Source organism: Chiroxiphia lanceolata, chromosome 14, assembly GCF_009829145.1.
Source record: "Chiroxiphia lanceolata isolate bChiLan1 chromosome 14, bChiLan1.pri, whole genome shotgun sequence".
NCBI classification, from domain to species: domain Eukaryota; kingdom Metazoa; phylum Chordata; class Aves; order Passeriformes; family Pipridae; genus Chiroxiphia; species Chiroxiphia lanceolata.
The window spans coordinates 5,021,357-5,043,067 of record NC_045650.1 but is presented as its reverse complement, the minus strand read 5'-3'; the positions used below and the strand labels follow the sequence as shown (position 1 = coordinate 5,043,067).

Genomic DNA, 21,711 nt, shown 5'->3' with positions numbered 1-21,711 from the left:
CCATTAAGCAATCAATACATTTTAAACATAAATGGGACCCGAGGGAATAATAACGTGGCCACCAGTTGAGTCAGCAAAGTTAATTTCAATATAGTATTTTTCCTTCTTCCATGAAGCTTTTGGTTTTCTTTTTCTTGTCGGGGCTAATGTTTTCACAAAATTTCACTGCAAAAGAAGTTAAACACCTCGTATAGTGGATCTAAGTTTGTCACACAAAATGTATGGCAGGATCTTACATCAATGTGGATTTTATTTCTGATCTACTCTGTCAACTTCCAGTGTCAATTGAAGTGAGTTCCAGGGTAGTTCCTGTTTTACAGCATCTAACTGAGAACAGAATCCACTGTTATTCACACCTCGGGGTTGGATGCTCTCTCAGTTTTCCTCTTTTGTCCCCAAATGACACAGGAGTGTACATGGATACCCCTGACCCACTGAGAGCCAGAGGAGTTGCCCTGTTCCCTTCTTACCCAGGACTCAAGTGTTCTCTATCCTCCTACAATGTGCCACATGCCACCACAGTGCCAAAGCAACATTTAAAACACAACACTTCCCAAACACAACACTTCCCAAAAGAAACGTCCAGAATTTGCATTTTTTCTTAAGAACTCTTCTCATCAGTCTCCTCATCAGAAAATACCTGTGTAGTGAGTACTCCCTGTTTCAGCACGTGATATTGATTTATTTTAAAATTTATAGTCAATATCAGCAAATTATTGGAGGAAGACACAACTGGAAAGCATTTAACTCTTACAATATAGGGCACCCTGGGTTTAGGCTGGTTTTGGCATTTTCTATTGAGAAATAGAAAGGTCACATGTTGAGTTTTTCTTAATGCTTAAGTTGCCTTCACCTGGCTCTTGATCAGCTCAAGCAGAAGGGGGGAGTTGAGGGGAATTTGCCTCTGAGGTTTAATTCTTTTGTTCTCACTACAATATTGGAAACCAGTCATTCTGCTCCAAACATTGTTTTTAAAAAGCAGGATATGTTTTGCACACATAGCATTCCAATTGTGAAGAGGTTTTATTCTATATTTCCTTCCTGGAATGTAAAAAAAAAAAAAAAAAAAAAAAAAAAAAAGAAAACCCAAAACATTCCTTACCTTTCTACACAGTCAGAAAGTCGGGAGCAGTGGTTGGAAGCAGGTGCATCATGACCTCCCACAGCATATAAGAACCCATTGTAGGTTGCAACACCAACTCCACCTCTTCTCTTGGACATGGGGGCACATAAACTCCACTTGTTTGTGTGTGGATCAAAACATTCCATGGACTTCAGGCAGGAGCTCCCATCTCGTCCTCCAACAGCATAGAGTCTGGGATAAAAACACAAACAGGCAAACAACTTTAGTCTTCAGACATTTACTTTAAGAGGAATTTTATTCGGTTAAATTCATTCAGAACACTTTCAAATTGTCATTATCCCCATTATTTACTCTCCAACAGCTACGCTCTGGACTTTCTTTGTGAAAGTTTTTTGCTATTTGAACTGAGTTATGTTCTCCATTTTCTGTGCAAATGTTCAAGCAAATTAAGCTTAAAAATGCGTGTCAGCTTCTTTAAAAGTGAAGCATAGAAGGAACTGAATTGAAAGACACTACATATGCTTGAAATATACGGATAATACTCCTTGGGATGGGCTCATGGAGTATTTGACATCTTGGTGTCACATTAAGTGTTTTTCCTGTGCTGCTAATACATAAAAAATCTTAAATGATAAGAATAGATCTCAAAAACATGTATTAAAATTATATTAAATATGTTTTCCCCAAAGTTTATATTGAAGAAAAGCTGCTGGACAGGAAGTACCATCCAGGCACCATCTTCTCTGTTCAGCCCAAAGACATTTAGCAAACAACTGGATATTTAAAATGCTGATTCCTACAACAGGTAGGAATTAACTGTGGAAACCCACATTATGAAACGTGGGGGGGTTGTGGCTTTCTGTCAATGAATTTTACAAGGCCTTAATTTCTTTGTGGTTTCAAGGTATCCTGGATGCTGCTGGACTGTGATAGTATGCAATAGTAGATGTGTTCAGATGTGCTGGTTTTTCTGTTCCCTTTCAAACCCTGGTTATTATTTTCTGCCATTAAATTGAATTTACTCATTGCAACTACTTAGAGACCTGGGGAACAGTGGGCTGGCCCAGAATAAGTCACCTAAATCGGATCAGCTGAATTTTCCTTCAGAAGTGCCTGTTTCATTCCAGTGACTGAAAAAGCTTTTAAACCACTCTGCTCCATGTTTTAACTAGAAGATTCTTGACCACTGCTAGAATAATACAAAATTCACAGCTCTCTCTTCTTAGAATAATACAAAATTAACAGCTCTCTCTTCTGACGTGCAGTTGATAAAATTGAGTTTGGTTGTGCAGTTTGTTGCCTGATCCATACAGAACTTGAGGCTTTTATTTGTTTTCTTTTCACATCATGCCATTAGATACTGACTGCTTGTTTACACAGCTTTTACAGGGAGAGGAAGTCACTGTATATACAAACAGATTGGTTGAGTTTCTTTGTTTTCTCTAATGTGTCTATAAATATGGTATTGTTTCCCCTTCTCTAAGGAAAAGCCCAAATATAACATTATTGACTGATGTTCTCAGTGAACCACTAATTGATCCAAAAGTGCTGCTCTGCAGAAATGTAAAGCCTTTTCTGGTGGGGTTGAATAGAAAAAAGTACAGCAAGACTTAGGGAAACGGGAAAAGGAGAAGCATTCTGCCTGGTTAGACCACTGAGTGATGGACATTTGATCTCCTGGTATGCCAGAAATGACATCACTAGACTAACAGACGTGATTTCAGCCAGGCTGGAGACAGCTTTGTATCGGGAATGATTGAGAACAGAGTCAAGCTTGGGCTGGATTTCCTCTTTGACAAAGAGGTTTCCTGCATGTTGCTGTGGAAGGTACCAACAGGAGTTTCTGGTGGAGTTTCTGCTGAGAACATTTCCTCTGAGGTACAGCAGGGACTTGGAGAGGCAGTTCTGCCTCTCTTGGACTTGGGAGTTAAAGATTTGAGTCATGCCCTGTTTGAATGCAGAGTCCTGACGTGTATGTGAAGAAGTTTTGCATTTACAAATATCCCCTTGCTGACATCTCTGTTTCTGCTCTTTATCCTCCTCTTTCTCTGGAATTTACAGTGATCAGGGAAGCCAGTGAAAGATGTTCAAAGTAGATGCAATTCTCTGCCTGTATCTGTGGCGTTCCTGACCCCTACAAACAGTAATTGCTAAGAGCTTCCCACAGATTTAAATAAGAAGGAAGGTTGGTTCAAGCCATGTTTTCTAACATAGGGGTCTTTCACAAGGCTTTTGTATTTCCAGCACAAGACTGTGCTACTGAAGAAGAAAAATAGAATTTTGATTGGCATTGATTTGGAAATTGTTCTTCCTCACTCTGAAATACAGCTGCATTCAAATAGGGATTTACAACAAGGTGTAACACTGTCCAGTACAGGTTGCACAGTAGATTCACACAGGTGTCTGTTCCCATGCAAATGTGCTTGAAAGGCTTTTCAAGTACATCTTAGGAGAATGTTTAAATACATTAACACATGATTTCAGTGTATTTAATGGAGGGAAGAACAAATCTGGGTAGGATAAGACTTACAGAGGGCTGTTTATTCCATACTTAATTAATAAACTTACCTTCTTTCCCTTAAACACACCATACAGCTTTAACATTTTAAAAATTATTCTTGACTGTGAATTTGTATATAAAAGCTGTAGATGCATGCAGGAGGTGCAAAATGACAGAGGAATGACTTCATTTCTGTACACGTTCTTTCAAGTGGTACTTCCTTAGATACTCTGATTTTGAAGTGTAAATATAAATTTGGAATATTTTTTAAAGTAGCTGATTCTGTATCACCATAAGTTATATTCTAGGTAAAACTCTGATATGTATGTAATAACATTTTCACATTGCTGTAACTTAGAAGGTCTGAAATATGTTTAAAACATGACTGCAAGTTTGAAATCAATTTACCATGCAGCAGAGGAAAAACCTTCCCTCTCTTATTTCAGCGCATTGTGTTTTCTCTTTGTTTTCTTGAGGTCATTAATTACTAGAAGATGGAAAAGCAAATTGAAGAGACTGTATTTCCAAGGAAGGAAGCAAGTGAAAATGCAAAGAGAGGTTTTCCTGTTGACATACTTGCTGTTTAAGGCTGCAACCCCCACGGTGCTCCTGGGGGTCGACATGCTGGCCACGTAATTCCACTGCCGTGCCTGGGGGTCCCATCGCTCCACAGTGTTGAGGTAACTCCACCCATCGTGGCCACCAACAGCATACATTGGTCCTTCAAGCATTGCTACTCCTTGAAAGATAGAATTGGGGACAAGTTATCTCGTAATTTCAGTGACCAATAGTGTCTTCATACTTCAATCCCCTGCGTGCAGATAAGCAACTGCAGCTGGTATTAAACTATCTGAAAGCTGCCTTTTCATTTGGCAGAATAAACAAAGATAAAATACTTCGTGTTTTCTAAATAACCATTATCTTTTGCCAAAAGATTAGAGGAAAGCTGCTTTAGTTCTGATGTTCTCTTGGACTTCTATCTCTTTTGCTTCTGCTGACCTTGTTCTGAAACAAATTTGAGACTCTAAATGAGAAACCATGCTATTCATTTAAAGAAAGGCAAAATTGGAGTCAGGCAATGAAAAATACACCCAAAACCAATGACTTGTCCTAATTCTGAGCCTGCTGAAGCTCTGTAGTCCTGCCAGCACAAAGCCTGAGTGGGTGGATGGCTGGCTGTCCTTGCCAGCTAAAGGCCCATAACACATTAATGCCTTTAAGGGGAGCACACTTTTGGATAAGAGCTGATTGGTGTCTGCTGTCCCTGAGGCCCAGGAGAGTGAACTTGGCTGTGTCTGCAAAGCTCTGTGTGGACATATCCTGTGCCATTATGCTTCTCCAGAGAGAAGGGCTCTGGTGCCTCCCCTTTGGGAGCTGCTGCTGCTGCCCTGCTGTTTGTTCCCTTTGTTAGGTGAGGCAAAATGTTGGAGTCTGGCTGCTTAAAAGTTTTCTAAATCTGTCTTTCAGGCCTAAATATACATGTCCTGATTTTTTTCAAAAGCTCTAACTCTCCCCAGAATCACACTGAAGTTAATAGGGGCTGTGAGTGCGAGGGAGCTTTGCAAACCAGGCTGATGCACAAAGAGAAGCCAAGCTTTGGACACTCAAATTTACTGCCCTGACCCACTTGTTGAGTAGAATTTTGTCCCTGAAGTTGGTAATTGTAAAGACTTCAGTGAAAATTATTTAATCTGTTTTGTCTTCTTTCCCTTTGCTACCTACTAGTATTTGGTTTTATAAATTTTGTGGACTAGCTGTTAAGAACCCTACACTACACTTACCCCACCAAGAAGTGCAGAAGGTGATGTAGGCCACAAGGGTGACCAAATAATTCTAGGTCAATCCTTCTCTATTATTCATGAAAATATGCCATGTCACTTGAACTTATCAATGATTTCTGTAAACTTAAAAGAACCCAGCTTTTTCATAAGAACTGTGATACATAAATCCTTCAGAAATCATCATATTCCCTCCATTAGTCTCCTCAACTGTAAACTTGCCTTATTTTTTATGGTTCCAGAAATAAATTCTAGATTTCATATTCATAGTATTTCTTCATTCTGAATCATAATAAGGATTATTGTGCACTAAAGACCCACAGATACTAAGCCATGGCAGAGCTCTGTAAAACTTCTTGTAATTACAACATTAAAACTGGAGAAGTCATACTTATTTCCATGCTTCAATGTTTTCTTCAGCGTGGGCAATGCCCTGACCTGAATTACAGAGGTCCTTGGTACCTATGGGCTTACCTCAAGTCATAATTGAAAAAATTATTAAAATCAGGTTGTTATTGTATTGTAAATGTATCTCTTGACCATTAAATCATGTGAAGAGCTGATTATTTTCATTATTGTTTATCTTTTGGACTTTTCTACAAGCAAAATTAACTCTGGAAAACCAGTTCCAGTTAATTAATATCGCTGTCGTAAAATTATGATAATAGACAGCTCTGCCTTTGAAAAATATCTTCTACAAATATTTCTGCATGTTATTCAAGGCTTTAAAAAGTTACCTCAGCAGCATTTGTGTCAACCAAAATTCATTTGTACGTGCACTGTAAGGCACTTGCAAAGAGCACCTCCTACCTAGGCCGTGCCTGTGTGTGGACATGGGAGGCATTATAGTCCAAGCTTTGGTGACAGGGTTGAAACATTCCACAATGTTGGAAGTTTTCAGCCCATCTCTCCCTCCCACGATATAGAGCTTGTTGTCAATCACTGCCACCCCGAACTGCAGCCGTCTGCCGTTCATGGTGCCAATTTGTATCCAGCTGTTAGTCCTGAGGTCGTATTTCTCAATGGTAGTGGTACCTGTTGGAGATAAAAGTATTATGGGATAGCCATGAGGGGAGCTGTACCCAGCAGTCAGTGCAACACAAAATATGATTAAATTATAAAATATGGAAATGCTGTGTGTGGAATTTTACTGTCACTCCCTGGGAACTTCAGTTCTCATGTGAATCTAGTGAGGAAGAAGAATTAATTGCATGCACACAAGATGGGAAAATCTATGAGAGTATGCTGGGGCAAGAAGATGCAGAATTAAGTTATGGCAATTTTTTTGTAGCATTGAAAATTTCAGAGATAAGTTAAATCTGTTATTCATTTAAATATAATGAGAGTAGGGATTTTGTGATTTGGATTTGGGATTTTTTTAATATTCTTTATGAATATGGTACCTCACAACAGTCTATTCTTTAACCACATTTGTGCCTAAACCATTACTGATATTAGGATTAGATATCAGGAAAAAGCTCTTTACTATGAGGGTGGCAAGACACTGGAACAGGTGTCCCAGGGAAGTTGTGGATTACCCGTTCCTTAGGGTATTTAAGGCCAGGTTGAATGGGGCCCTGGTCTAGTGGAAGGTGTCCCTCCCCATGGCAGGAGGTTGGAACTGGATGATCTTCAAGGTCCCTTCCAACTCAAACTATTCTGTGATTCTATGATCTCCAAACCAGAAAAGGTTTGTATCTGTCTATCTGAGGAACTGGACATGCATCTTCAGTAATGGGTTGGGTATTTTCCCTTTCCTGATGGAGTCAGGCAGAGCTGGGTGCAGGTACGTGTGTTGTTCCCACAGGTGTCCTCCCTGAGGTTCCCCTTTGCAGCAGCCCTGCAGTAGCTGCTTGTCTGCTGTAACATATAAGCTGTATTTTCCATTTCTTCAGGTCACTGAACTTCTAGTAATGCCTTCACAAGGCACCAGGTCCCTGCCATTCAGAACTGATGCTTTCCCATGCACTGGCTCCCATCATCACCCAGCAGCTGTAACTGCTCCTCTGAGAGCTGAGAGAGCCCAGCAGGGACAGGGCTGAGTCAGATCCCAGGGACGAGAGGCAATTCCCAGTGGCACATCCAGTGCACCCTGGAGCTCAAATTCAGCTCAACCAAAGGCAACCAGACAAGGAAAATAGGTTTTCTGATTTCCTGTTCTTTGACTGGGATTTGAGACTAGAGAAGTAGTATTTTGAAGATAACAGTAGGCAATTAGTGACTAAGAAACTATTTACAACAACAAAACAACCATGTAATAAGGCTGGAAAAAAAAAAAAAAAGGTAGTGTTTGGTTTAGAGATCTGTCAGAGATCACTTGCTAAACTCCATAAATATCTGATATTTCATGATATCTTTTCTCTCTTCTACATGCTTTTGCACATGCATAAACTGGAAAAGAAACTACCAATTCCATCTGCAATAAAAGAAAGTTCTACTTTTCCCCCTTTCCTGTCATCTTTTATTCTGAGCTGCTGGATTTCTTTGACTGTTCTTTCCATCTTGTTAGTCTGTTTGCTCCTCTTCGCTTTGATTCCTTCTCATTTATTCTATGCTAATGTGAGAGTGCCCCAAAGTTCTCCACTTCAAAGGAAATATCTCACACACTAACTCAAAAACAGGAGAAATGCAGTAAGGTATAAATGTGTTCAGACATACCCTGTGGGCTGTAAATTTTACGGAGGCTGAAAGATTTGAAAGTTTCAAAACTTAATGTGGTTCAGGCACATCCACATTTTTCAAAATTCCAGCCCAAAAGTAGCTCTTTGATCTTCTTTTGATCATTTGAATTTGAGATTTGACTTCACATACCACCTGAGATAAGCACAAAGCCTGGCATTGCCTGGAACACCCAACCTGGTGTGTCTGCCTTTATCACAGACAGCGTGTTATTGCCACAGGTGGAAGTTGCTCCTCCTCAGAGCTGTTTTTCCAGAGCATCTCGGTCTCTTTAGCCGCTGTTTCCTCTATCTTACAATCCAGGACAGGCTCAAAGTGTGAGTCAGAGCTGCAGAGGACAGCAGGGAGGAGAGGAAGTGCTGTTCATCCTACCCATCAAAAGGCAAAAGTTCAAACAATTGGCTTTATTCCAAGGTAAGGAGTAAAAGAGGCACCAAGAGGAAGGGCAGATGTTGACTGAAATAGCCCTTTTTTTGCACAACCTTAACTAAGAAAAGCCCATTAGAAAATATTACTCTTATTTTGGTAGAATTTAGCTTAAAGATTACTTTGAATTCATGGTTGTTTTATTCCTAAATACTCAGTATCACTAATGAATCTCCACTAATTGCTCCAGTTAACTTCATTTTGCTAAATTGTCCCAGGAATTAGTGTTTTTCTGTTGTGGTGGTTTTGAATGTGTATTTCACACTTTATTTGATTGCATGGAGATAGTGAGGCAGCTCTGCAAGATCTCAGATGGGAAAAACCAGTCGTCAGCAGCTTTTTGCAAACCATGAAATGGATTAACTTCTTTGTGATTCTATTAAAAGTGAACTCACACAGCTAAAAGTAATACTGTTCAGCAAGCTGCAAGACTTTAAACTAATTACAGGTCTCTGGCTCCAAGCTCTGGGTTTGAAGTTAAGGTTCCTGGAGAAGATGATTTAATATTCTGCCTTCTAAAGAGAATAGTGCAATGTGTAAAGCTGTAACCTGATTGCAGTTGTGAAAATCAAATCATAAAAACTGGAATACAATTATGATATTTACCTTTCAACTACAAACCTGAAAAAAATCTGTGTATGCAGACTTGAAGAAAAGCTGTAAATATTGTTGCACTCATGAAAAATGCAAGTCTTTCCATCTTAAATTTTATAATAAGGATTGATAAGCATTAGCTGAGTTCTCTGTAGTTTAGTTGTGTTTATTGGTTTTATTTTTTTTCTTCTTTAAAAGTTTTTCCAGCCTTTTAACTTTGTCAAAAAATAGACCACAGGGTTCAGCATTAAATTCATCTTGAAATATCTAATTTTTCTTCTGATTCATAAAGTCAACTATATGCACAAATTCCTACAAAACTTTATTTAAAAATCACTATCTGAATCAGACTTCTCTAGTCTGCACTTGAAGATATATATATATATATTATCTACGAACTTCAGATTCTTGCAAGGAGAAAGAACTTCTAATACTAAAGATGCTGTTTTGTGATTTGCTTTTTCCTCTTTTCCGTCCCTAAATTGCTGTTTCATGAAGAGAAATATTCAAACAATTGTCATATATTCTCTGGATGTCTGTAATACAGTTAATTAATACAATGACACTAAGTCCTGAACTTACCTTTAGTGGCATCCATACCTCCCACAGCATAGAGTGCACCCACGGTAGATTTTCTAGGTTTGGTGCGAGGACTCTGCATCATGGACCGTCTTTCTGGCAGCAGATGGTACTTCATGGCCTCCATGAGAAGTTTCTGACACTCAAGGTCGTCTGCAAACATTGGACTGTTTTCTAGATCGGCCAGTAACTAAGGGGTGAAAAGTGAGGATCTTGACATAGATTAAATCGTTAAAATTGTATGTATTTCAGTAATAAAAGTATTGGTAGCTTGAAATACTCATTTTAAGTTCATCACTTTTAATGAAGCAAAACTATATAAAGATGGAGGGGAAAGGTCTTTGAATATGATGTCTTTGTTTAATTTTTTCCTACCTCTTTTAACTTTTAAAAAGAGTTAAAATTGCAAATGTAGTACTGGACGCTCTGAATGCAGAACTCGTCTTGATGTGAGAACCAAGTCTGACACAGAGTGCTGGACATCTCTATGAATATTAGAAGATACTATTTGTATTTAAAATTAAGCGTGTATAGTACTTTTTTACTTTATCCAAAGTAGAATATTTGCAGCTTCAGTCCAACCATTCCTCCTTTCTCCAGTCATGGAGATTCATAAAGTGGCTGTAGTGACCTTACTGACAGTCTTGATATTCCTGGATGTCTTCCTGATGAGATATAAAAATTCTTCTATGACACAGATACTTTAGTGACACCTAAAACAGGATGTCCATCTCTGGAACTTATTGCTGAAATGTTTCTTTCAGTCTGAAGGGACAAGTAATGTCAGTGCTCAGAGTAGTCAGTAATAATTTAGGCCCTTTTATATTTGTATTGGCACTTTCTATGGCAATAAAAAAATAAGCAGTGGGTTTTATTTGTCCTGCAGTTTGATAAATCTAAATAGTTATCTTTGCATGGTATTTAAGTCACTGTGTTATTAGAAGAAAACTATTACCATTGCTACCCAGCAAAGAAAAACTGCTTTTGGAATACACTGACATTTTTTAGAGGTAATTCTGAGCCGAGTAATTACACTGGCATTGTGGGATTTCTCTTTACCTGTGTTTAAAAATAATAAATATATAGATTATGCAGTTTAAAAAAAAAAAAAAAAAAGAGAAGAAAAAGGCCACCAAAAAACTCCAGCCCTTCATGTTCATACCTGGGGTGGAAGCAGGGGCAGTCTAATGTAGGAAAGAAGCATTCCCAGGTCTCGTTGCCGGTTTTCCAAGTCGTGCCTCACCCACATCATCAGTGCCTGGAATATGGCTTCTTCATCTGGCACATTGATGTCATCACTAGACAAGAGCTTTGCAATTTCATTAGCTGGGAGCAAAAGAAATTCCTGGTTTTTTATTACTTCTATGAAGTGCTCCTAAAAATAGAAGAAGATTTCAATGCACTGATGATTTTCACACACAGAAATAGCTTCTTCTAAGATAATGTAGGCTTTGCATATATTTCATTCCTGTTCCATTTCACAGTATAGGGAAGTGCAATATATAAATGTCCTTCTACCATTTAAGGGAGATTTTAGTTGCTTTTTGCTGCCTTACTCTTGCAGAACTGAAGAGTAATGTTCATTTCCACACTACCATGCTATAGTTGTGTTTATCAGGTTTCTTGTCATTGTGTCCTGGCTTAGGGATTTGCCACTGGTAGGTTTGTCCATCAATATGATCTTAATGTGCAGCTTTTGAACATTTAATGTCTATTTTACTAATTAATGCCAAGTGGGCATTCAAAGAACTGTGTACCCTCTGTTAGAGATTAAAAGGGTTTGGGCCAATTACACTGAAACCTTCCAATACCTTTGGAATGAGCTGTACCAGCTGTTGACTGCAAGATCTGCTCTTAGTGGCAGAAAATACAGCAAAGGAAATTCAACTTGCTGTTCTAAGAGTACTATTTGAGCAAAAAAAGTTGGAAAAGTCCCAACAAAGAGCTCTCTTAGCTACTGCTATGATAAAAGTCACCAGCTCCAGAAATGGCCATGTGTATTTAATCCCCAGAGTTTTCAAATAATTATTTTTCATAAAAATAGTATATTGTAGAGTTGAGTAACAACAATATTAGAGTTGATATTAACATTTATTAAGTGTGCTTGCTTTTCTAGTTCCAAAGGCAAAAAAGAAATTTGGTGAAGAGAGATGGGGGTTTAAGCTACTTGCAAAAAAATGCATATAGTAACTCATGTCTGCATTTCAAATATAATTTCAATTTCTGTGCCTGGAATTAATATATCTTCTTTGGAAACCAGATTGAAATAGGGCAGGTGAAGAAATTTTAGTAATTGATAATGTGCTGTTTGTTTTCAGTGGTTTCTTTGCTTCCTGTATCTCTTCAAGGATGTAAATACAGAGGCGATTAAAGGAGATGTCAACTTTGCTCTGCTGTGCATATCCTGCTTTAATATTTTGTGACATTCAGAGAATAGGGACAGGAAGGCCAGTCCATTCTTAGTTACAAATATAGCACAAGATGTTTATCAGAACCAGCTCTATCTGCACAAAAAGAGACCAGGCAGGAAACTGTTAATACTTTGCATCAGTGGTCAAAGTGGTTGAAGGGGAAGGTCTCCACTGTGTCTGGTTTTGTTGAATGGGTCTGGTGTTTATAGCTCATCGTCTTCTAAAAATGTACCAGTCTCTATATTTACAGTACAAATTTCCCTAAGGTACACATTTTCAAGTGGTTGAGGTTGACATGAGACAAAACAGAATGTTTTATTTATCCTCCTCCACAACACTTGTGTGTTTATGCATTATGATCTCTTATTCTCCAAAGTTGTTTGTAATTTCACTTCAAGGGTTTGAAAGAAAATTTTCTTTACATTTATTTCAGAGGTGCAGATTTCCTTTTCTGTCTCTAAGCTGTCAGGAGCTGCAAACTTGGTAGGTGAGCTTATGGCACACAAGGTCCTGTTTCATGGCAGCATTCTTGGTCTGTGTTGCATGAAAGGTGCAGGAGGTGATTCTAGAGGTGGTAGAAGTTGATTTCAGGAAGAAGTAGTATAAAGCTTATGCACAGTGCTGCTGAGTATCACAGATTCATCCTGATCCTTCATACTAGAGAGTTCTTACAGACCCAGCTGTCATTTCTGTGACACCCTGTTTCAGAGAATAGTAAAGGTTTGACTCCCGGGAAAGACTGGAGGATCCAAAGGGTTAAAAAAAATAGGAACAAAAAAGGATCTCTTATTAAGTTATTAGGTTGTTAAGTCTAAGCATATGATTTTATTTCAGCTTTGCAGAAATCTGACCCATCAATTTTAAATGCTTACAGCTGACACTCGTGCTGGGGCTGCTGGAGGAAGAGAGGTAACAGTAAAGGGGGAAAGTTTCTGATTTTGGCTGGTATGAAAAGGTGTGGAGCTGCAAGGACAACACTGTTATGGACAGGCTGAGTGAACATCTATCTTAAACGGTGTTTCTCAAGTTTTAAAATATAAAAAGAGGGTAGATTGCTGCTAAACAAACCATTCATTACTGTGACAGGAAAGAGGACAAGCAGTGCCCTCAATCCCCACACACCACTTTCACTTACTGCAGCATGTGGACGTGTACAATCTCTTGCTGGAGAGCATTGCACATTATGAAGCCTCTAAACTTGTTTTGACATACTACACTAATATTTCAAGCATAAAGCTGCCATGTGTCTCCTAACAAGTAGTTCTTTTTATATCTACTTAGCTGTAGCAGTTGCTATTCTTCTTGTGTTTGAAGCTGTGATAGCACATCTTGTTGCCCTGAATATTTATCCCTCGATTTGGTTTCACAGCAAGTTATCTCGCTTTTCTGTTTCCCACACTCTGAATATTCATTTCTTGCTTTGAGCCAGAGGAGGATTATGTTCCAGTCAAGGATGTGCTGCTTTTTAGCACTCCAAATCTTTCCAATACATTCTTTATTTTGACTGTCTCACCTTAAAATCAGCTTTAGAATTTTCTTTGTGTGGAATAAAGAGCGTAAGAATGGCCCATTGCTGTTTGACTCTAGAAAATAGCCGTGTTAAGGCCCCTGTTACATTTTTTGGCAGAAATAGGTACCACTCACACTGCAAATTAAAGTTCACTAAGTATGTCTTTCTACAGGGCAAAATTTTGAAAAGGGAAACAACAGAAGTGAATATTTCTTTCCCTAATTATAATTGGAAAGCAACCAGCTTGTTCCCCTTACCATAGTGTATGTGTGTGCCACCTTCAGGAGCTCCGTGCAGCCCTGGGCATCTCCAAAGGAGCGAATCCCCAGGCAGTTGGAAGGATGGAGCTGCTTCATGAGGAAGTTGCAGCACACCTCAATAACCTGGGAGAGCTGGAGAAGGCACGCTGCAGACAGCAAACTTTCTATAGTGTCTTCTTTTAGCTCCAGGATACCTGTGCAGTTTCCATACAGGAAAAAAAAAATGTTAAAATGTTAAGTCATTTTCCTTGTATTTTCATTATTTGAAAGTTTGTCTCTCCCCAGTCCTTCTCTGGAAAGAAATGTCCTGTGGTTCACAAATTCATTTTCCTTTCTTGCTGAAGGATTCTCTAAACATATGTTTTAACAGACTTACAGGATTTGGTGGATTTTGAATACAGCAATTGGAACCGTTTTGTTGGAATTTTAACAGTGTTAGATCTGATTTGGTTGAAAAAAAACCTAAGTAAATAAAAAATAAAGGTGTGATTAGAGAAAAACCTTTCCCAAAATGGGGCTCTGAGTAAACTGATCTAGTAGAGGCTGTTCCTGCCCACAGCACAGCATTGGAACCAGATGATCTTTAAGGTCCCTTCCAACCCAAACTATTCTATGAAAATTCGTATATTAATTAAAAAAAATATATGTAATAAGTTTGTATAACTCCAGAACCAGAAGCTGGGAGATCCCAGTGAGGGAGGCAGAATTACCTGTGTAGGCATAGCGCACCAGAGCTTTCAGTGCCTCGGGATCCACTCCCTCCATCTTGATCTCCTCCTGCTTTGCTTCTCTCACATCATTAGTGAACATGGCAGCAAAGTAATCAGACACTGCACTGAGAACCAGCCTGAAAATAGAGCAGTTTGGGACAGCAAATGACATCCTAATCTCAATAGCAGGCAGAAAATTCAGTGTTGTTATGTCATAAATAGTGCGTGCAATAGAAACATTATATTTAGCGTAGTATTCAAGTCTTATAGCAGCAAGTAATAAAGTTAAGAGAGTAATTAGTAATCTAATTTTCTCCCAAAGTGCTTGTTCAGGCAGATTTTCTTCACTGATCTTGCTGTAGTGTGACAGCAGCAAGAAGGGAAGACAGACAATGCCAGCGGTTTGTACTTGAGTTTCTTTCTATTGAAAGTAAGAGGTATGAAACGTTGATTACATCAGATTATTCCACACTAGTTGACGTCCTAATTATAGCAACTGTTCACTCATAGCTAAGCAGGGAAGGCATAAGCTGGAGATATCATGAAGCCACACCACCCACCTGTGAGCTGGAATCTTCTGGTTGCCGGCGATGAGCAGCACGTCACAGAGCTGCTTCTGCTGCAGGTAACTCTCCATCTTGCGGAACGTTTGCTCGGCGTGGTTCGTGCACTGGAAATACTCATCGGAGCCATTGGAGGTCATTCCCAGGGAGCTGCTGGTCGTGGACAGCCTGCCAGGGACAGAGGCCGTGAGTGCAGAACTATAAAAAGGCTCATTGCCTTGACTTTTGTTCAAAAGGCAGCACAGAAATCATTACAATTATAAAGCACTGGTGATTCTGGTCTTGCCGTGCCTTCTTCCACCTTTTTCTGCTTCATGCCTAGAAGTTTTCATTCCTAAGGCTGCACATAAACTGTACTTTACTACACTTATCTGTAGTAGGTTGTTCCACTGACTTATTTTAACAGTTTTGCATCAATGATCATTCACAAACCAAACCTATTTTCCTGTGGTACTAAAAGCTAAAATATCTTTTGGTAGGAAATATTGGATATTACATGTCCTTGGGTCTTATTTCTCTTTCTCTACTTACTTTGTGCATTAAATTACATCACTAAATAACAATGAATCTAAAGATAATTTCAGGAGGAGCATATAATTCTAGACAAATCACCAAACTAAAGGTTGGTGGAATCAGTTCATTGTATGGCCTTTAGTATCTGAATGTAAATAATGAAGACAAAGTTCTCTGCCTTTCGTGGAAATGTGCAATATAAATATATTCCTCCCACTCCAGAATTCTGTTAGCTCTTCCATTTATAAATACTTATGTTATTTTTTTCCAAACATGATTCCTTACTACCTTTTAATATGGATCAGGTTGCACAATGAAACATCTTTTTGACATTCTCTTAGAAAAATATTTCTTTTTCTATTGATCTGGTTTTTGTAAATAATGCATTTTTTATATAAATGTATACCACACATCTTGAAAATTCTGCAATATTCAACACTATTTTAGTTAAAGATTATTTAGAAAAACATGTTGTCAGTTTAATATTGTTTTTAATTCAAATGTGAAGCACTTGTATTTTTTAAATTTCCAAGCCCAACTAGGAAATAATGGTAGCAGGTTGACTAAATTTCCTGGTTGTCTTTGATACTGTAAATGCAAATTCATAAGTGATTAGAAAAGATCTCTTAATGAAATTAATGTATTAAATTTAGCAGAATATTGGATTATATCCACAATTGAACATCTAGTTCAGAAAACAGAGAAAAAAAATGGTAAATAAAAGGGGTAAATCAGGTTGAATCAGTATTATACTTTTAATGACAAATACATTAAGATAGACCAAATCAGAGCTAGAAACTCACTGTCTTTCTTGTGAAGCTCTTTATTAGCAATTTCAAACCCATTTTATTTTACTTTATTTTTAAAGAAAGAGGGGCAAACCAAGTTCACCTATAATGTGTTTCCTTTGTAGTTTATGGCTTACAAAAATTAATTTGTCTCAGTGTGTTTAATGACTCTACTTTCTTATTTGTTTTCCTTCAATGCTTCATTGAAAATGAAGAAGCTGCAAAATTGGATTATATGCTCATTAGTTTTGCATCAGCTACTTGACACCAAATTCATACTCTATAACATTCTTGTTTTGCTATTTTTCTCTCAAGTTTTCTGTAATGATTCTCAGAAAATTATTTTTCTAAAAAATATCTCTTTCAGATTCATTATATCCGCTCCTAAGTGTTGTATCTAAGCCTTGATGTTTGCAGAAATCAACTAAAATAATAACCATCCCTATTGCAACTAGACAGGACTAGTTGTGTGAAATCAATAATTCCCAATAGTCTGTATATATTTGTGATTAGAGAATCGTTTTCAGGGGCCTGAAAGTTTAATTATTTCATTTAGTCCTGGGTACTTTTTTCACATGTTTTGTAGAGTCACATTTAACTACAGCAGAAATACCACCAATATAATTAATTATTTCAAAGGCAATGGTCTTCAGAGACTGAAAAATACTGGGAGCAAAAGAAAGTGCTCAATTAATATTAATAAATATTTATATTATAATTGCTGGTTTATCTTCAGCAGCTGGTTCAAAATGGTAGGTAAAATATATTATGGAAGGGGAAAATTAAATTCAAAGATAAATATTTATTCTCCTTAGTGTGTGACTGTCAAACTCAAATATTGACCTTCAGAATGTAGTAGTGGGTACCGGTGAACTAAAGAAGTCAGAGATTAAAGTATCTTAAAGGAAGAAGCCAGGAAATGTATCCTTGAGTTTTTATGCTGAATTTTATTAGTGGATGTAGCACGAAGACAGGCAAGGGAGCTCCAAGTGGGCAGGTAGGAATCCCTTTGCCTGTCAGATCCTGTTCTGTGTGGGATGGATTAATTAATGTGCTGGGAATGACACGTTGAGAGAACTCAAGGTTTCCTACTCAGAAAGGAATCGTGTGGCAGGTAGAGAAATGTCTGTTTCTATGAAATATGTTTGGACAAACAAAATCTGAATAAATCTGAAGAATAAAAGTTTCCTACAGTGCATTAGCGGTACGATGACCAAAGAATTAGTTTACCACACAGCCAGGAGGAAAAATTATCAATTAACTGCTTTGAAGAATCAGGAACCCAAATTTCTTAATGTCATTTTTGCATTAGTGTTCACTAGGACATGGAGATAACACCATCAGCATTGGCAATAATGGCTTAAAACGTGGTTTAGCCTAGAGAGAGAAATCTACATTTAAATTATTCCAAAGTAGCCAAGTTCTAAGAATTTCATTTTAGGTAGAGAGCCAAGTGAAATAATTTCAGAGTTCTCCTGTAAGGATTTGTGAAGGATACAGTCCCATTTTTAAAAAGCAACATGGATTTTTGAAACAGATGATATAAACTGAAAACTTGAAGGGATACTCAAAAAACATTAAGCATCTAGATGATAAGAGGGACATAAATACTAGCCAGCATGGCTGGTCAGAATGAATCATGTCAGAACATTGTAGGGGTTTTTTATACAAAATACCAAAGCTTACTGGGAAAAAAAAAGGAGTTGTCAAAAGTCATCTCGCCTTTTGGATGGCTCCTGACACTATTTCACATGACATTTTCAAAATCGAGCTGGGATGGCATGTTTTAAGTGTAACAAATATAAGAGGGATGAATAACTTGTTTATCCATGCTTGAAATTTCTCAGGGATTCACTTCCAAAGGCAGACAAAGTGCTGAAAGAATTGCAGGCAAATCCTGCTCCTGATGCTGCTCCATAGCTTTATTACAGAAAATCATATGATAGAAACAGAGTTTAGTTGTTACATGGATATATGAGAGCAACGCATTTAAATTCAGAGAGACCTATTTGCCTTTGCCTCACTGAGCTTTAGGCAAATTTTTACTTTTCCAAGACCTACTCCCACCTGTGTGTGAGTAATTACCTAAATGAAACACAGGTGAAGAAATGAGAGGTAATTGAGATTACACTGGACCCTGAGGAAGCTGGGACTCAACTGTGGTGTGAGGAGGTAAAATTTCACGTTTTCTTAAGTCAGAATTAATGTAATAAGTTTTTTTATTCATTCCAGGCCTACAATTCTTTAAGTTTCTGAATTATGTAAAATTTATCTTCTGTCTTTGTGAAGTACTCTTCATTAACCAGCAGAGCACTCTTCTTTAATCAGTCTATAAGGATAAATTCACATTTCCTCATTATATAATTAGAACGTGATAAAACATAAATACCATTTATTTGCCATGTCCTTTTTAAAATTCAGTATGTTCTAAAGTGCCTCATTCAGTGTGACTGGGGCCAAAACCAGAAATTAAACATGACCATAAGGAAGCTTAGAAGGATAATATGGCATGAAAACTGAGTGATTTGTTGGAGTGTTTTAATTTTGTTTTTGTTGATAAGGCTATTATTTATGTTTTTACATAAGTGACCACTTCTCTTCTTGGATATTTGTTGAATAGGTATTTGTTGAATGTATCTTTTTAACCTGCTATGATGTTTGTGAAATTCACTTTGGTCAAATAACATTTCAGTTACTGGTGTCACTTAAAGATTTGGGGTTGGGGTCACCTTTCCTCTGCACTGCCAATCCCACCAGCAGCACATGGGTACCAGTGAGGGACATGAGACATCCTCCAGACTTTATCACAGCTGGAAGCTTCAATGTGACTCCAGCACTGTGGGGCACTGTTTGTGCTTTAGCTGTGACAAGGCCTGAGAAAAAACTGCAGCTTCATCAATTCAGTTTGTTTGTGCAGCGATATTTACAATGCAACTCATCATTTTCCTTTTGTCTCATATTTTTTTTGCTTATATAAGAAAAGTGCAGCCCCCACACAGACAGCTCTGTCTGTGCAGCTGTGTGAGCTCTGACCCTCTGTCTGCTGGGCAATATCATGGGGCTGGAGACTCAGAGAGTCTGTTTTGCTACATCAATGATAGAGCTGCAGCATCTGTTAGAGCAAACCAGCAGCTAGCTGAGAGATAAAATATTCCAGTTAGGAAGCCATTTCTGAACACAGGTAAAACAGTGGTATAGTTGATGTACCTGTATTAATTGATGCTGATAAAATTATACCACATCAGTAACTGTCCCAAACTCTACCTTGACACTTCTACTGCAATTGTCTCCATTATTTACTCATTGCAGTGTGAAGGTTTTAGGGTACAGGCAAAAATCTTTGACCCAAAAGAGTGTGGGAAATTGTACTATGTGTTGACAGCTGATTTAACCATTTCCTGTAGAAGCCAGAAGATTGTGTGTCTGGCGTGGTGAATCGATATTAAGTCATTGTACACTGGAATTTACCATGCAAGGAATGTAAACCCTGAGGAATACTTATTGTCTTGGTTAGCAGAGATTCCAACAGTGTAACAGCAGTCATCACTGCAGTGCTTGATTTCCAATTTCACATTTGTATGACATAAGTCTGTTGGAAGAAAATTAAAAGTCATGAAGTAGAAATTCAGCAAGGCTGAGCACTTCTTGCTCAACTTCCTTGTAGCCAGTGATAATCTTTCTAAAGAACAAAAAAAAATGACATGACCAGAAGGCATGATATAGCACTATTTGGAGCTGTCAAAATGTACAAAATGAAAAATAATGGCTAAATGCTGGATAGGAGCCTGTGGCATTTTTATTTCGAGGACATAGAAAACAAAATACAAGCCAATGGCAAAAAAAGTTTGGTTTTCACTCCGAGCCTGACTATTGACAGATGAAACCAATTAACTCTGAGTTCCTTACTTCATTAAGCACCTTTCAGAAAGATTCCTGATGGGAGAGATTGTGGGGAAGAAGACCTGCTTTATACTCTCCCCTTTTACTGCTGTTGGCTAAAATGGAACAAAGGGGAGCTTGAGAGATACATTAAATGTAATCCCCACCAGCTAAAGGCACCACTTCAGGTTTTACTTTGTGACACTTACACAGTCATGTAAAATTCTAAGGGCTTGTTCCAAAATATCTCCTCACCTGTTTCAGCTGATCTGTACCTCATTCAAGGCTAAACACTGCTGCAATGGGGGAAAAATGTGATTTTCAACCTACTCAGCCAGTGTGCCCTGTCCTAATTACAGATTTATTAGAAAAGAGTGACAGAGATGTATAAAGGTCTGCTCAGCCTCACAGGTAGAAAGAACATGTGAGAGGTAAATGAAGTCTTCTATTCTACCAGGTTTTGTTTGCTACATAATTTTATCTGTGGTCAATTCCTTCCTTCTCCTATTTGTGTCATCGTACCCTGTGTTTCCCTCTGTTATAACCAAATATTTCTATGTGTTCATAGGTACAGACAACCTGATACCAAAGTATCCTCCAGCTCATTGTTACCTTCTTGTTTTCTGTCTCAGAAAACATAAATATAAGTCTGGGAAGATAATTGAATAACTTACACTCTTGTATTCATTTCTGGTTCAATTGAGGGGATTTTCTTTCAAGTCAGTACAATCCAACCAAAATTCAGTGAATGCCCTTCCAAATTTACTGGAAGGAATTGTTAATGTTATAAAGACTATTGTGCTTTATCTTTTCTTCTTACCCTTTGTCACTGACCTTCACTTTTTTTCCTCCCTGAGAATATTCGTTATCATGTGCATATTTGCTAATGTCAGGAATTAATATCCACTGAACGACTATTGTTCTTGCTCAGAAAAGTAAGTTTTGAGACAGCAACTTACAGAAATTTTTTAGTGAGGAAACCTCTGTTCATGAGTCCACAACACCTTTCTAAGACAGAAGGAGAATTGTCTTTGCCACCTTTACAGATCGGATTTTAGGTCTACTTTTATTTGACAATATCAAGTGTATTTAACACTGTTTCTGACAACATGTCTTAGTAAAACTTGTATTCTTGATGCCATTAGTGGCATTTATCCAATAATAGTGATAACTGTTCCAAGGAGCCAGGTCTGTGTCAGCCTCAGCTCACTGAAATTGAATTGGAATAAAAACATGAAATCTAAATAAAAGTCATACACTAAATCAAAAGAAAAATAAAGGCTGAAAGTCTGTTACTGATATGAATTGTGGAAAATATTGTTTATAGTATTATTATGACAGATTTTTTCCTAGAGTGGTATTCATTATTCTAGGCTGGAGAGAGGCAAAATTGCATTGTAATGTGATCTTGCAGAAAATAACAGAGCAAGTTCATTG

General features: G+C 37.9%; 1 protein-coding gene across 3 annotated transcripts in view; it reads right to left on the bottom strand.

The window, feature by feature from the left end:
- The window catches only part of KLHL4 (kelch like family member 4), a 76,156-nt gene that overhangs the window by 2,694 nt on the left and 51,751 nt on the right, over positions 1–21,711 (bottom strand). For 2 of the 3 annotated variants that reach the window (XM_032702239.1, XM_032702237.1), the window contains exons 3-10: positions 15,092–15,262; positions 14,532–14,668; positions 13,819–14,015; positions 10,803–11,015; positions 9,644–9,830; positions 6,173–6,397; positions 4,161–4,323; positions 1,103–1,315 (exon numbers count right to left, since the gene is read on the bottom strand). In XM_032702239.1, coding sequence (XP_032558130.1) covers positions 1,103–1,315; positions 4,161–4,323; positions 6,173–6,397; positions 9,644–9,830; positions 10,803–11,015; positions 13,819–14,015; positions 14,532–14,668; positions 15,092–15,262 — 1,506 coding nt within the window. The remainder of the gene's footprint in view (positions 1–1,102; positions 1,316–4,160; positions 4,324–6,172; positions 6,398–9,643; positions 9,831–10,802; positions 11,016–13,818; positions 14,016–14,531; positions 14,669–15,091; positions 15,263–21,711) is intronic. The other variant, XM_032702238.1, reaches the window with a different exon arrangement.